We start from the raw sequence: 13,599 nt of genomic DNA, 5'->3' as shown, positions 1-13,599 counted from the left end.
GTTGCTTTCTTAAACCTAAAAGCTTATTATTTGGTCAGTTCTTCCTGTTGGAGCAGGGGAGACACCACATTCAGCATCACAGGGCAGGGTCAGACCAAGATCCAAGGCGTCCCTGTCCCATGTCCATGTCCCTGAAGAGCAGGGATCAAACAGCAGCCTTTGCCGTGCCACTTCAGATTTGCCCTGGGGACTGGCTCTTTGGGAAGCTTAGCCATTTATTTTGATACTTCTATAAAAAGGAGCATATCTGGGTGACCTGAGCTGTGTGACACCTCCTAAAGATATCAGGGCTTACAAAAGCCTCACAAATCCACATGCATTTTGAAATGAGAGGGTAATTAACCACTGAAGCTGCTTATATTACAACATGGCGGAGCCTCCGTTACGTGCAACTAAGTCAAGGCTGGGTGTCTTTCGAGGACAGACGATGCGGCTTGAAGCAGAAGCTCAGAGGCGATCCCCAGCGAGCTGCTCTCGCTCCTCGAATGGCTGCACTGCGGTGTCCGCGTTGAGGAAGTCTGGGGTGAATTTGCTTCTTGTTCGCTTACAACTCCTGAACGGACTGTATGAATAGGAGGCTGAGTTCACACGCTGAAAAAACGTGCCTGGTTCCCCAGGGGATCTCAGTGAGAAGCAAGTGGTGACTTGCCCATCCCGCTGCAAAGAGAGGCAGGTGAGGAACAGTGTCAGCCAGGGAAGGTGGCAGAGGTGGATTTGAAAATAAGACAGATCATTGCCCAGACACATGATGCAATCACATATATGAAATATATATGAATATCTTTGAAAAGAATGAGTTTTCCCATCCCAAAACCTCTGGCATCCTTGACATGAGCAGCGCACCCAAGAATCACTGGTATATCCTGTGCCACGCAGTGAATAACTGGGGAGGATGTCACAAATCCGCATCTTCCCTGATTCATCAATAAGTAGCATTCAGGTCATGAAGAGAGAGGCTGATTTCCCGGTGAGTCCTCCTTCCTGGCTCCTCCTAATGGTTACATCCTCCTGCCTGTGGTCAGAAGGGCCTGGGATGCTGCGGATGCTGACTTGGGGGTGGGCTGGGGAGATGGGGGTGCCCAGGCAGCCCAGGGGTGAAGCTTTCTGGGCTTCATGTGAAAGTTACAGAGAGACTCCCCTAATCCTCCCCGGAACTGAGACTTCTTTCTCTCAAAGTTTCACCCAAAGTCCTCATCTCCTCGCTGAGACTTGCTGCCTGCCCTCCACCTTTCTTCTAACACGTGGCATCTTGGCTCGTTCAGCTGTGTCACTTCTGCACCAGGATCTGCAGGGAAATCTCATGGACCAGATTTGTTCCTCATCCTCTTCCCTTAGCTCTTCCCTTCCCGCTCTCTGGGACTGATGCCATCTTGTACTATCCCACATCCCAGGCAACATCCCAGGCTTTGTGATATGGCACTTGCTTAGTCTGGAGAACCTCATCCCGGCTCCTCTGCCCCTCTGTCATCCCTCGGGTGGGCAGCAGAGCCCGAGGGTATTGCACCGAGACAGCTGAGAGCGGGCAGTGGAACGGGCAAGGGCTTTCACAGGAGCTGAGCCCGCAGCCTCAGGACCCAACTGCAAGCGTTTTGTGCTCACACGCCGTGGCGAGGAGCACAAAAACAGGGAAGTGAGGACCCTGGCAGGCAAACGTGGGAGAAGCCAGATGCTTAACTTGAGGCTGGTCCTACCCTCCCTTGTCCTATGGCACCTCAGACGGAGGCTTTACCTGAACTGCTGATGATGGGGGAGTCGGTTTTTTTGAAGCCCATTTGGAGAATCTGTGGCTCAAAGGCACGTGTCTTTATTTATTGCCTTGGCTGGCGTGGGGCTGCGGCTCTCGGCAGAGGGGCAGTAACAAACAGCCGGACAGGGAGGGTGAGGTGGGAGAGCTGGCATCCCACATCCCCGCTGCTGTTTGCTCAGCAAGCGTGAGTCAGAGCCCTGGGGTGGAAGGACACTAAACGACTTAGCTCCGTTCTCACAGTGAGTCGGGAAGGGAACCTAGGCATTTTGGATCACCAGTGCCCTCTGCATCACTCTGCCTGTGTCCACGAAGGCCCTGGAGCAACCCGGACAGGCTCCATCCTGCTGCCCAGCGCTTTGCTTTTGGTACATGACTTTAGCTCCAGGGCTGCAGTTTCGTGCTTCCAGGTATAAAACCACAGGCAGATGACCTGGGAGCCTTGCTAACGCTGAACAGTTAGATAATCCCCGTCACTCGTGGCTCCACAGAGCAGGAATCGTGTCCTCTGCTTGGTTTGGAAGCTGTTTAGCAAACTGCGGTCTGGAAGAAATAATAAGAGCAGCAGGAGACGTGTTAAAGCTGAATGTGCTTTACGCAGCCAGATGAAAGCATTCGTCTCCGTTGCTGCTCTATAGCCCACCGGGAGCAATGTACCCGTTCTTATTCACGTCTGCAGAGCTGTAAAAATCTGCGTTTCTTCACCAGGTAGGGCAGGGGCTCTAGGCAACCAAAAAGCATCAGTAGCAACAGCAAAGACAGATTGCACCCCACGCGAGGTGTGGCTTTAAAGCCTCAAATGTCTGAAACACCTGCTCTTTACAACATCGTGGCCCCGGTACTTGTGCAAGTCAGCCTCCAGAGGAGCAGAGCACAAGCCTTGCCAGGCCCCAGAGGGTTTGTCTCAGGGTCCAGGAGAAATTCCCCACCAATCCATCATCATTGAGCAATCACCCAGGCACTCTGTTATCTTTACTCTAGGCAAGACGCCATACCAGTCAACCTAATATTCTTTGCCAATCTGACCACCCCATGCTTGTTTTGAAATACAGACAGGTTTAAAACAAATGCCTTAATTGCTAATAGTAACAGCAGTAACAGTAATAATTAAAGGAAGTTCTCTCAGTGCTGTCATCTGTCACATGCGCTTCTCGGTGCAGTCGTGTATACGCTGCAGAGACTTTGGCTTACGTAACTCAGCAGGAGCTGCTGGGTGTGCAGGGACTTTGCTCACTCTCCCCTTCTTGCAGATGACAATATAAACTCTCTAGATCAGGAGAGAGAAAAATCACCTTATTCTTGGCAGGGCTGTAACAGCACAAGCGGTGCTGTCGCACTTAGGTGCGGGCCACAGGCACAGCGAAGGCGGCCTCGAGTCTCGGAGGGTTTCGAATTCAGCAGACGCAGAGCAGGGAGGCACCTCTTGCCAAATCAAACCCCTGCATCTCGCAGCTTTTCACCCTTTCTTCCTTGCGGGAATCCTGACTACGAAGAGATGTGAAAATGGAAGGAGACGAAGAGAAAGTTCCTCTTTGCTTGGGCTGAGCCTGCAGCTGTACATCACAGCCGGCAGAAGCTGACACTGCTTTGCACCCAGGTAGACGTGTTTATCTACCGTTGCAATCCTTTCTCAGAGTGGCGCAAAGCTTTGGCAGGAAACGGCGATGGTTTGTGCAAGGTCTGCGAGAGACTTAGTAGCAGAGCCTGCGATAAGCCCTGGGAACCAGAAGCTTCTTCATCCAGGGCTGTCTCTGAGTACTCAAGGGGGAACCCCCCCGGGCCCATCTTTACTCTCCGCTCCCCACTGGGCAGAAAGCAGGAGCTGCTGTCTCTGTTTTGGGAAGGGAGAAGCTCCATGGTGAAGGATGGGGTAAAGCCTGAGGAACGAATGCCTTCGTTAAAACTCTGTAAGCACCTAAGAAGGCAGATCACAGGTTTGCCTCTGACCCTGTCCGTGGCAGTATCGGTCTGTTGGAAGGAATATAAGGCGGCAGGCAAACAGGAAATAATCCTGCCCCATCTTCTGGTGGTCAGTGACTTAATACTTCCTTAGCTGGAGGTCCTGGACCATCACGTTTAACCGGTCAGAACAGACCAATCCTGCATACACTTATCTCAAGCTTTTAAAGGTTATTTCTTGAAGTCATATCCTATGGCAATGAGGTCCACTTTAATTATGTGCTCGGTGAAAAAGTACCTCCTTTTGCCTATTTGCTGCCTGGTGGCTGCATTGGGTGTCCTCCAGCTGGATCACTTCTGGAGTGGGAAATCCCAGGTAGTTAATCCCTGCTCCCATCCTCCAGGCCCCTTCGCTGCATCTTCCCACAGCCTCCCTGTCCCACCCCAGTTGTTCCTGGTGAACATTCCCCTGCTTTGTCTCGTTTCCCATCTCTATTCGAAGAAGCACATCCCATCCCAGATGCTTTGAAACCTCTGTTTGCCTACAAAAATAAAGGGAGACAAATATTTAACAATATTTTGAAAACAAATTTGATGTGAGTGCCTCACGGGCAGAGAAGAGGGGTTGTTATAATGAGGACACGGTGACACTTAGAAGCACCACTAAAAACCTCTTGGAAGAGTTTGTGACCTGAAATAGCACAGCCTGCGAAGGGCACAGAAATGCCACTAGCCGCCACGGAGCAGATCTGTCAGGAGTGCGTGCAGGGGCCGTGTCCCACTCTCCTCATTCTCAGATTGGTGCCTGGGCTCCGAGACCACGAGGAAAACCCTCTCCACCCTCCCTGCAACCACCGCCTGGCACAAACCTCCCTCTTATTTCCAAAAGCAATGAGATCCCCCCATAGCAGAGAGCACGCTTTGCGATTCAGACTCAACCCCGACAGATAACAAGCAATGCTTGTGTCTTCCCGCGAGCTATTTAACAGCCTCTGCCTGTGCCCGTGCCCAGGCGATGGCGTGAGCACGGCTGCCTGCACGATAAAACACGTTCACGTCATGACCACGCCGCCGTCCTGCAGATCCCGCTCTTGGTGGCCTTAATGCAGAGCCGGATGCGTCCCTGAAGATGGCTCCTGCTCCGTGCACGTCCTGTAGGAAGCTCCTGATGCCGTTTGCCATGGGTTGTGCCGTGGGTTGTGCCAGCGCTGATCTGTTGGCAAGTGGCTGCCACAGGGACACTGCTGGCGGTCACCAAACACCGGCAACCGACAGGCCAAACGCTGGGGAGAAGCTCGTTGGGAACGCACCTTCCATTGAACATCCATCCCTTCCCATGCTGGCCCTCACCAGCACGGACATTTCCTTTATTCATTTAATAACTCCCCGTTTTTTGACTATGTTGTTTGCTTTTTTAATTTCCAGCTTTTCCTGGGAACACAGAGGGACTGAAAACCATCTCTAAATAATACCACCAACTAGTCCTGAGAGTTTAAGAGTCTGCAGGCAACTCGGAGGTAAATCTGAAGGGCCCAAAAATTGCCCTGGGTTGGTGCAATTCACTTGACTTCCTGCTTACATCAGGGCTGAGTTTGGTTCCGAAATGCCTCTGAGGTGTAAAATCAGCCCTGCCTCCCTCTGGCCTGATCCGGCTGCCCCATCCCATCTCGGAAAGCACGCAGGGCGTGCGAGGGCCCAACGCCGTGCCGTCGTTCAGCCGCGGCTGGGGCACGTGAGGCTGGAGCACGCGCGTTGCACGGCATGGCGCGAAGCAGGGAGCCCGCAGGGCTCTCCGGTGCTTCGGTGCTGGTGCGGAGCTGTTTCCCAAGCTCGGCTGCACCCCGAGCAGCACCCGTCTGCGAGGGTTTCTGCTCACACCCTTCGCAGGGAGGGCGAGAGGGTTGCACAACGGTCAGGGATGGAGGAGGAGGCGGCTGCTCTGGGAACCCGACCTCCAGGCTGGGTCCTTGCCTATCTCCCCAGCACAGCCCCGTTGTTGAGACTGGGAAACTGGGATGGGAACCGGGAGACGGAGCCATCCCACCCACAGTGTGCCTCTCCCCGTGGCACCTGCGGGACTGTTTCCCAGAGCAGTGTTTCCCAAATCCTACTTTCGTGTCCTGAAATCTCACTGCAGAGAGTGAGCGGAGCACAGCAGCCCTCCTCATGCTCTGCCATCGCGGAGGTGATGAGGAGGAACTCCAGTTTGTCCGGGGATGCTCTTATTGCGATGTCACTCCTGCGAGTAACCAGAATATTAGCACAAACTTTGCAAATTAGGAGCAAGTGCAGCTCTGACTGAGCGACAGTGTGATAACAAACTGGGAAATCCTGATTTTTCCCCTACCCGTTCACAGAAATTCTCCAGACAAGACAAATAGGTGGAGGGGCAGGATTTTTAAGCCTGGAGGCGGGAAGTTTTGCAGCATCGGAGTTTGGGGGGTGGGTAGCGAGGTGTGTAAGCCTGGGCTAGGGAAGGGAAAGACCTCAGGGTTCACCCATCGGTGCCCACGCTGCACAGAAATATCATGAGCTGGCTGAGACCTGAAGCAGTAAAAGCATAATCCAGGTGGCTGGAAAATGGTGCAGGGACAGGACATGACCTTGGTGATATTCCAAAGGAGGAGGCGGGTATTGTTTCAACCGTGCATTTTTGAGATCGAAACCAAAAAGTGGTGGCATTTGAGAATCCTACACGCAGACCTCAAGCCCGTTTGCTTGCGTCTCGCAAGTCCTTGTGGACTGAAGCATCCGCCGCAGCTCTTGGCGAGGTATGAAGGGTGTTTCACAGGGTTCCCTGGCGGTGTCCGTCCCAACAGACACGGCGTTATTACCCCTAACATCAGGGGTGCATCTTGGGGCCTGAGGCACCTGAAGTCCGTTTCCCGCCGGCGCCACGTGCCTTTTGTAAGCTCTTTGGGACAGGTTTTCTCTGTGGTCTCTCTGGGTCTTGGCTCCTTTATAGGGGATCCAAAATCCTGCGGTAGCACAAAGCAGTAATAGCCGTGATTGTAGTTCCTGGCGTTGTTATTGCTCGGTCCACCTGGGAGACATTGCAGAGTTGGGAAAAACAGTAATTATCCGCCGCGCTCCTTCTTTTTTTTTTAACTAAGTACTGCAAACAGTCAGGAGCTGCTGGGGCAGCTTGGAGGTGCTAACTCCTCGTGCGGGGTGAGGCGCGGACAGTGCCCGCCTGGCCGAAGGCCGCCCCATCTCCCCAAATCCCACCCCAGGTACAACCCCCCCCTGCCTCTCTCTCTTCTCCTGGGGGCGGTAGCTGGACCCATTCCCACCCTGCGTTTCCAAGGCACTGATTGCGATGGAAACGATGCTGAGCGTATTTGTTGGTCCGAAGGCCGCTGGATCTCTCCAGTGTGATGGTGGAGAAATACCTTCCCCGCTACACGGCTCAGCTCCCCTCCTGGAAAGTTGGAATAGCGATCTGCAAGATGCCTCTAGATCCTCTTTGAGATAGGAGCTGGGTGTTGTTCTACGCTGTGTAAAGATGCCAGTATCCACAGCTAATTACCGCAGGGCAAAGCTAATTACTGCAGAGCAGGGAGAACAAACCATCCCGGGCTGAGGAGCCCCTGGACTGGGATAACGAACGCCGTATTCCGAGAGTCCGAAGGAACCTGACTGCTGCCTGGGTGTTTTAAACCAGGACAGGACACGACAGGTAAGTTCCAGGGCAAATGGCTGGATTTTCTTTTTCAACCCCTGACTGGCTGATAAATTATTAAGGTGCAAACTACACAGCTTGCAAGGACCCAGCTGTGCAGAGCCCTCAAGGGAGACAGGCCGATATCCCCGCCGCACCGTGAAGAGGATCACCACTGCAAATATGAGAGAATCGTGACTTTATCCTACGCTGGGGAAACGCGGTGCGTAAACTGGAGTGCCAGCCCCATGCGTCTTTCTCTGCTTGGGTACTAATCCTGCGGACTCTCAGGAAGACCGTTCAGGTCAGAGGCAAACTCTGCCTCCTTCTCCCTCCTGCCTTTCGGGAGCCCCCAGACAACAACTCCTGTTTCAGACACTTCTGCTAGATGCTCGGAGGGAGGTTGGTGCCATCCAAACCCTTTGGGCGCCTCCGTCTTGCCCCAAAAATACGGAAAGCTGTTCGGCCGTCACGTGAACGCGGGTTGCAAAGCCCAGGCGGGAGGCACCAGCGCTGGCTTTACCCCAGATCAGAACCACTTCGGTTCACCTCGAGAACTCCAGCTCTCCTTCTGCAGAGGTGTTTGCCCCCCACCGGGTGCTCCCCAGGACCCCTCAGGACCCGGTTCCAGCCCCCCCCCCCCCCCGCCCCCAGGGGCTCTGGCCGAGCTGCCGGGGCTCTGCTGCCCTCATCGCCGGGGGGATGCTTCCCTCTGCCGGCACCGGAGCAGTTCTGCAGCGGCCCGGCCCGGTGGGGGAACCGGAGGAAGAGGAGGTGCCCGGGACCCCAACACATCAGGTCCTGCGAGTTTTAGATTCCTGATTTCTACCAGCGAAATCAAACAAACAGAAATCACGGGAATTTCTTCTGAAGGCTACCGAGGACTGTGTTCACCTCATGCGCCTCCTCCTTGGGGGGGTTGTTGAGGTGCAGGTGGGCACTGGTTTGTTTTGGTCTCCTAATCGATGCCTCACTGGCTTGTAAATCTTCAGTGATATTGCCTGACCGCATCTTCCAGCTTGAGGAGATCACTGGATATCCCCAAACCGCCCTGAAATTCTCTGGAGCAAGTCACCTTTGGTGGGACAGCTCAGCCGTGCAGGGACAAGCTCTCGTTGCGGGGTTGTGCAGCTCCTGGCTCCCGCAGGAGAAGCTGGTGCAGCTGATTTGGTGACCCCATCGCTCTCCTGCAACCGCATCCCAGTATGTCCCAGCAGGACCCGCTGCTGGGGATCTACAGCCACCAGGAGATCGGGGGGGGGGGGGGGAAGCTTGTCCCTGTTTTGAGGAGGGGAAAGTACAGTGTGGTGAGAAGGTCCTTGCGGCGGACGTTATACGGGATTTGCTCTCAGGAGGAACGAAGCAGTTAAAGCAGCGCAAAAAGCAAGCGGCTAATATTGTGTTGTATAACGGACAGATAATACGTTATTCCGAGCATCTGTGCTCCAGCTTGCGTGATAAAGCTGCAGCCCTGCTTTTCAACCCATGTCAGCATTTACCGTCCAGCCTTCCAGTTGCCGTCGCTCGCCCAGTAAATTACCAGCTTCGCGTTAATCTGCCCGAAGATAGAAAATCTAGATCGGTTTAAATGCATCTAGCAGACATCAAATACCAGAGGCAGCTTTAAAATCGATTCGGTTAAATCAGAGCAGGGTTTTGTGTTTTAGGACAAACACGAAGCTCAGTTCCCGAGGGAGTTGCAGCCCACGGGAGGGGAGATAAAACCACCCTGGGACGGGCGGGGAAGGGGGGGGAGCATTGTTTTCTACAAAGAACAGGAAACGAGCCTCATGAAAGAGACCTTAAAACAAATGCAGATCAGCAAGGGGGGGGGGACGGGGAACCTCTCGGCTCATCTCCCAGCTGCTCTGCCCTGCAGAACCTGCTGCTGTAACCAGCCGGGGGAGGGTGGGGGTGTGGGTGTGCGTGGTGCCTCGGAGGGGGCAGATCCGGGGACCCCCTGGGGTGCTGGGACCTGCTCGTCACCACCTGGGGAAGGTCTCGATGGAGCAGAAAAAGGCCAGATGAACCTGGGTTCACCCCACAAAGGAGGGACCCTGCTACGGTCGGACTCCCGTGATCTTAAAAGTCTTTTCCAACCTAAATGATTCTGTGATTCTACGACCCACTCGCTGCTTCACCCGTGGGGACGTGACTAACCCAGACAGGGCAGTAAGAGGATGCTGTGGGCCCTGTGGCTGGACCCGTCCCAGCCCGGGGCTGCTCTTAGTGCCCCCAACCTCCACACAACCTCCCTGCTGGGCCTGGTTTTTTTTTTGGGGGGGGGGGGGAGCTCCTTATGTGCACACGGAGGAGAGGGGTGACCGGCGAGGTGCGCCGCGGCCTGCTCGCCCCACGGCAGAACACCGGCAGCTCTCCGGCATGCAGCTGCGCTTCAGAAGCTGAGCCGGGATCAGGGAGGGAGTGGAGGAGATCACATAGACGCAAAAAAAATGCACCGATGTTAAATGCAGTTTTGCTTCATGTAGATGTCCCTTATCTGCTCTTAAAAAAAACCCCCAAACCCTAAACAGACCCTGGGTTTGGCCCTTTTGGAGCTTAAACCCCTCTGCTGCTTCTCCTAATCAAATAAGGTTCACGTTAGAGCCAACTGGCAAAAATTACCAGCACTGTACCAGAAAGCCATTTCCTCCCATACAAGGCAAGGCGGTGGCCTGCTGCCAGAGGGGACAATGAGGGACGGCGAGGCTGGTCCTGCGAGCCCTCGTGTTCCTGTTTACTCGGAGGCTTGCTCATTGATCAGAGAGATTTCGCTGGATATTTTTTAAGATAATTTTTAATGAAGTCATGGCCAGCAGTACCCCCATCCTGCAGGAATCCTCCTCCTGCGCGAGGTCCTCGGGAACGGTGGCACCGCGTCATGGTGGGGGACCTTCCCGGAGCCCCGTGCAGCGAGTCCCGCCAGCTCCATCGCACCCTTTACACGCAGCTGGGTCTGACAGCACCTCCTGGGCCAGGCGCTCCCGCAGCCACGAACTCACAGGCTGCGGCCGCCCCGCTCACCCTCACCTGGCCCATCTCACCCTCACCTGGCCCATCTCACCCTCACCTGGCCCATCTCACCCTCACCTGGCCCCGCTCACCCTCACCTCGCCCATCTCACCCTCACCTGGCCCATCTCACCCTCACCTGGCCCATCTCACCCTCACCTCGCCCCATCTCACCCTCACCTGGCCCATCTCACCCTCACCTGGCCCATCTCACCCTCACCTCGCCCCATCTCACCCTCACCTGGCCCCGCTCACCCTCACCTGGCCCATCTCACCCTCACCTCGCCCCATCTCACCCTCACCTGGCCCCGCTCACCCTCACCTCGCCCCATCTCACCCTCACCTCGCCCCATCTCACCCTCACCTGGCCCATCTCACCCTCACCTCGCCCCATCTCACCCTCACCTGGCCCATCTCACCCTCACCTCGCCCATCTCACCCTCACCTCGCCCATCTCACCCTCACCTGGCCCATCTCACCCTCACCTCGCCCATCTCACCCTCACCTGGCCCATCTCACCCTCACCTCGCCCCATCTCACCCTCACCTGGCCCATCTCACCCTCACCTCGCCCCATCTCACCCTCACCTCGCCCATCTCACCCTCACCTGGCCCCGCTTACCCTCACCTGGCCCATCTCACCCTCACCTGGCCCATCTCACCCTCACCTCGCCCCATCTCACCCTCACCTCGCCCATCTCACCCTCACCTGGCCCATCTCACCCTCACCTGGCCCATCTCACCCTCACCTGGCCCCGCTCACCCTCACCTGGCCCATCTCACCCTCACCTGGCCCCATCTCACCCTCACCTGGCCCATCTCACCCTCACCTGGCCCATCTCACCCTCACCTGGCCCATCTCACCCTCACCTCGCCCCATCTCATGACGGCAGGATTCCCGGCTCACGGTGTTGGCACCCGGAGCGTGGCCCCGGCCAGGGCGAGCCGTTGGCCTCTGCGGGCTGCCCGTCAGATGAGGGAAGGGAAAAACATCGTCGTAACCCTCGTGGTAGTGAGGGAGTTCCCCTGGTTATCTTATCTCGTCCTTCCTGCGGCAGAAAGCCTGACCCACACCCCGGCTTTATCAGGCTCCCCGGCTGCGGCACCGCTGGCAGGCGTAGCGTCGGCAGCAGCCGAAAGAGGAGGCCTGGCATGGGGATGGGACCGTGGTGTCTGGGGATGGGGACAAACATGGTGCCAGGGGATAGGACTGTGGTGCTGGGGATGGGACTGTTGTGCTGGGGATGGGGACATGGTGCAGGGCATGGGGATGTGGTGTCTGGGGACATGGTGACTGGGGATGGGACCGTGGTGCTGGGGATGGGGACGTGGTGCTGGGGATGGGGACAAACATGGTGCCAGGGGATAGGACCGTGGTGCTGGGGATGGGACCGTGGTGTCTGGGGACGGGGACGTGGTGCTGGGGATGGGACCGTGGTGCTGGGGATGGGGACGTGGTGTCTGGGGATGGGACTGTGGTGTCTGGGGATGGGACTGTGGTGTCGGGGATGGGGACAAACATGGTGCCAGGGGATAGGACCGTGGTGCTGGGGATGGGGACGTGGTGCAGGGCATGGGGATGTGGTGTCTGGGGATGGGGACATGGTGCTGGGGATGGGGACGTGGTGCCTGGGACGGGACCGTGGTGCCGGGGACGGGACCGTGCTGTCTGACCCCCGGCCCCGGGCTCTGCCCCGCGGGACCCCCCAGCTCGCGGCCTCCCCGGGCTCAGCGCTGCCGCGGCGGGACCGACAGGGGGCGCTGCCGGTGGTGGTGGTGGGGCGGGGGGGGGGAGGTGGGGGGCGCGGCGCTGCGCGCGGCCGGCAGGGGTCGCGGCGCGCGCCGCCTTTGTTGCCGTTGGCGCCTTCCTCTGCCGGGGCGGCGGCGGCGGCGGCGCGCGCGGGCTCGGGCGGGAGGCGGCGGGAGCGGGAGCGGGGCGGGGCGGCGGGACGGAGCGGAGCGGGGAGCTCGGAGCGGCGGCGGCGGCGGGAGGATGGAGATGAAAAAGCGGCTGACGCTGGAGCTGCGCAACAAGAAGCCGGGCGAGGTACCGCGGCCCTATGAGCGCGTTGGCGGGGGCCGGGGGAACCGGGCGGGCACGTGCTGCCGGGGCGGCGGTGGGGGGGGGAAGAGGGGGAGAGGGGGTCGCCCGGGGGTCCTGAGCGGCGAGGGGGTGGCCGGGTTGAGGCGGGGCGGGGGGGGGGGGGAGGCGGGAGGCAGTTGGGGGGGGCGGAGCACGGCGGCGGGGCTGCCCTCCCCCCACCCCCTCCCGGCATGGCGGCGCGCACGTGCGCGGCGGGGCCCGGCCCGGGGCGGTGGCGGCGGCCGGGCCCGGTCCGGCCCGAAGCAGAAGGCGGGGGGCGGAGGGGCGGGGGCGGCCGGGCCGCGCCGCGCCGTCTCTGGCCCGCGCTGAGGCCGCCGAGCAAGGCCGGTGCGGCCCCGCGCAGCCATGGCGGTTCGGCCATGTTAGCGGCCGCCCGGGCCTGCCCCGGCCCGCCCCGCCCCGCCGGGGGCCTGGGCTCCCCGCGGGGCCTGCTCGGGCCGGGGGCGACGGGCCGGGCCCGGGGCTCGCCCCCGCCGCGGGGGACTGCGGCTGCCGCGCTGTCAGAGCCGGCTCAGCGCCGGGCGGGCACCGGGTGTTCCGGCGGTGCGAGGCCGAGCGGGGCCTCCCGCCTTCCCCGGAGCCCCGGGGCGGGGAACAGGGTACCGGGGCGCGGGCACGAAGAGCGGAGCTGCGGCACCCCCTCGCCGGAGGAAGGGGCTTGAGGGTCCCCGGGCCCCGCCGCTGCCGTCTCCCCTCAACTCGCCGTCCGGCCCGGCGGGGGAAGCGGAGCCGCCTGCTCCCCTCAGCCGGCCGCCATGGGGCCGGGCCCGCGGCTTCGAACCTTCCCTCAGGGTTGCGCTCCCGGAGCGGGCTGCCCCTCGGAAAGGCGGGCGGCCCTTATCTGGGCCAGGCGGGCGGCCCCGCTCCCGCCGCGCAGGGAGATAGCTGGTGACTGTCACTCGCCTCGGGGACGGGTCGCCGTGTCGTGGCAGCGTGCTGCCGTGGGCAGCTTAAAACCAAGCGGGGAGCGTGAGGGAAATGGGTTTAAAGTGGAGCTTTTGGTAGAGATTAAAGACGCTTTGCGGATGGCAAAGGGATTTGCAGGATGAGAGCGGTTTGAGGAGCAGAAGCGTCCGTGTGAGGCTGCGAGCTGCGGGGCTCCTCTAGTTTGACACCAGGGACTGGAGCGACCGGCGCGCTGCAGAGCTGAGCAGGGTCAGAGCGTGCTTGAGGCTCGTCTG

General features: G+C 58.7%; 1 protein-coding gene across 3 annotated transcripts in view; it reads left to right on the top strand.

The window, feature by feature from the left end:
- Positions 1–13,599, top strand: part of LOC104638121 (acidic leucine-rich nuclear phosphoprotein 32 family member B) — a 233,340-nt gene that overhangs the window by 212,924 nt on the left and 6,817 nt on the right. For all 3 annotated transcript variants that reach the window (XM_075776466.1, XM_075776467.1, XM_075776465.1), the window contains exon 2: positions 12,296–12,361. In XM_075776466.1, coding sequence (XP_075632581.1) covers positions 12,308–12,361 — 54 coding nt within the window. In that variant the 5' untranslated portion in view covers positions 12,296–12,307. The remainder of the gene's footprint in view (positions 1–12,295; positions 12,362–13,599) is intronic.

This window comes from Balearica regulorum, chromosome 26 (assembly GCF_011004875.1).
Source record: "Balearica regulorum gibbericeps isolate bBalReg1 chromosome 26, bBalReg1.pri, whole genome shotgun sequence".
In the NCBI taxonomy this organism is placed as follows: Eukaryota; Metazoa; Chordata; class Aves; order Gruiformes; family Gruidae; genus Balearica; species Balearica regulorum.
This window is presented reverse-complemented; position numbering and strand designations above follow the sequence as displayed.